The following is a 2716-nucleotide window of genomic DNA, read 5'->3' as shown; positions in this document are numbered from 1 at the left end:
CGGGAGAGGGGGAAGATCCGCCAGCCCTCCGTGCCCACCCACCTGCCCGCTGTAGGCGTTTCTCAGCGAGCGGCCATTGATCTCGTCGAGGATGTCGCCGGCCAGCACCACCTCGTCCACCTCCGCCTGGCTCTCGGGGAGCACCTCGGTGACAAAGACTCGGCCGTCCACGTACCTGGGGGTGCAGCCAAGCCCCGGCTCAGCCCCAGGGACCCAGCCCGGCTCCCCCAGGCCTTTCGTACCATCAGCGATGTTTCATCAATACACGGAGACAGGGAAAAGCCACCCCACGGACAGCAGATACCAGCGACGCTGAGCCGATTGGGAGAAAAGCACCTGAGACAGCCCCGATGCTCTCAACATGGTATTTATCTTCCCTTTTGGGGGGGGGTTTGAATACCGTGGTGTCCAGATCCCACTGGAGAGCGGAGAGGAGGATCAAGGGCTCCTACCTGAGCACCATCCCCAGCGCCCGGCATGGGACTGTCTCATAAGTGATGCACACCTGGAAGAGAGCGGCCGGTGACAGTGGCCCTGGCAATGGCCACAGGATGCCCAAAGAGCATGACCAGGATGAGGGGGAGGATGGGGACCCCTTGCCCTGGATCATTTCTGGCACTGATGCCAAAGCAGGGCTTCAGGAGCCCAGGGAGAAGCCGGTCCCCAGTGCCCCAGGCTGGGCTGGGACCATCAATGGCTGCTTGTCCCTGTCCTCTCCTGGGATATGGCTGTGCCTAGACCCTGGAGGGACAAACCTGCTAGATGGATGGGATGGCAATGCAGCAGGTGAACCCTTAACTCAGCGCTGAGCCCTCCTCCCTCGCCCTACGTGTCCCCACGCAGCCGGGGGAGCACTGCCGCCCCTCCCCAAAGCCGCTGCCATTTGCAGCAGCACTTACTGTCACATTGCATTAGCCAGGGACCCGAAATGTGGCCAGTTCGGCTGGGAGCACTTGCTGTTAGAAATGCCCAAAAGCCAGTCTGATCCCAGCCTCCACAGCAGCGCCGTGGCTTGGCACACGCCGTGACCAGCCCCAAAGCCGCCTTGAGCTTTTTTGGGGATTCTTTTGGGTTAAAAAGGCAGCGGAGGGATGCTCTTCATTTTTAAAAGACATCAAGGCATCCCCACTGTTCTCAATAAATGCACTGATATTTCACTAAGCAAAACCAAGGGCGAAATCAACTGATGCGTCATCTGTGTCAGCCCAGGGAAATGGGGATTTTTTGGCAAGAAATCGGGGAAGGGAGCATGGGAAAACTTCATTTATGTCAGCAATTTAGGCCTGGGTGTACTACTCTTGCTTGGTTTTACTCCCAGGAATGCTGGGATCCGCTCCTGGTGACAGCGCGGGCATCTGGCAGGATCCGACCTCGGTGGCAGAGACGGCTCTGCTCGTGCTGGTGAACCTGAGCCAATTCACCCCCGGCTGCAGCCGGGCAGAGAGGTGCGTGGCAATCCCTCCCCACCAAATCATTCCTTATCTTCCTCATTTGACTTTTCAGCAAGGGCCAGGCGGTGGAAAGACGGCTCCGGGGAGAGACGAGCTCTTACCGGCAGCAGCCAGCTTTCGTCCAAGAAGCTCAATTCTGCAAACAAAGGCCCGTCAGCGCCATCGGCCCCGGCGAGGAAGGGGCTGGGGCCCCGCGCCGGCAGCCGTGTGCCGGCCACCACCCCGCCGATTCATCACCGTACCTGCAGGTCCAGGGAGAAATCCATCTCTGTCACCACCAGCAGCAGCGAGAGGAAAGGCTCTGCAGAGGGACGGGGACGGAGAAGCAGCGTCACCGCCGGGCTCCCAGCAGCCACAGCCTCGCGGGGACATGGCAGAGGTCCGAATAAAGCCATTTTTGGTGTAACTAATGAGCCCTGGGGAGCGAGGCCCTGAGAGCACCCCAGCACCGCGGCACCCAGGCTGCTGCTGGAGGCTCGTCCCAGGCTCCCGCTGCTGGCACGGGGAGAGAAGCGCTGCGACTCAACACCTGATTTCCCCAAATTCAGACCAAGGCTCGCAGCAAACACTGCTGACGAGCAACTTTCTCTCCATTTCTCCCCCTAAATGCAAAGCAAAGCCGCCCAGGCTCTCCTGCGTGAGCCTTGCAATTACACTGACAGAGATCTGCAATCTGTTCATGCACCAGCAGCGCGGGTGATTTATAAGCCGTCTAGATACAGGTTTAACATGGGGTTCTTTATCATAATCAAAACATTAAAGGCTTTCACCCTGGCCTGGCCCCACCGAGGAGCACGGCTGCGGATGGAGTGGTGCAGCCTGTCAAGGCAATGCAGCCATTTACTGCACCGAACCCCCCGTGTGACCCCTCGTGCAGGACCGCAGGCTGGGCCCAGCCGCCAAGGGCTCCCCTCGAAGCCGGACTGCTCGGTCCGCTTAAACCTGCATCCTTCATACAAAGAAATAACACGGAAGACACTTCAGAAGCAATTTTCCTACCCCATGACACTAAAACCAACCTTAGATGGATTCAAACTGTGTTTAAATATTTACACCTCTTTTCCCACCACTGCAGCAGCATATTTAGATTTTACCGCTAAGTTTGGCTTAGAAAAATCACAGTGGACTATTTCCCCCCCCACCCCAGCAGCATGGTGCTGTAATGCCTGCGACAGCCACCCCGGGGCAGGTTACATCCCGCCTCGGAGGGGCCACCGTCTTACCCAGGAGGCCTTCCTTGCCGAGGATGGAGCTCACAGGATCGG

The 2716-nt window shown here is 58.5% G+C and overlaps 1 protein-coding gene across 1 annotated transcript in view; it reads left to right on the top strand.

The window, feature by feature from the left end:
- The first annotated feature begins 497 nt into the window (after positions 1-497).
- GALK1 (galactokinase 1) overlaps positions 498-2716 on the top strand; it is a 9295-nt gene continuing 7076 nt past the window's right edge. The window contains exons 1-3 of the mRNA XM_009324614.1: positions 498-675; positions 1319-1445; positions 1504-1689. Of these exons, the coding sequence (XP_009322889.1) occupies positions 498-675; positions 1319-1445; positions 1504-1689 (491 nt within the window). The remainder of the gene's footprint in view (positions 676-1318; positions 1446-1503; positions 1690-2716) is intronic.

Source organism: Pygoscelis adeliae, unplaced genomic scaffold (assembly GCF_000699105.1).
Source record: "Pygoscelis adeliae isolate BGI_AS28 unplaced genomic scaffold, ASM69910v1 Scaffold445, whole genome shotgun sequence".
Classification (NCBI taxonomy): domain Eukaryota; kingdom Metazoa; phylum Chordata; class Aves; order Sphenisciformes; family Spheniscidae; genus Pygoscelis; species Pygoscelis adeliae.
The sequence above is the reverse complement of the archived record's forward strand: the minus strand, read 5'-3'. Positions and strand labels throughout refer to the sequence as shown.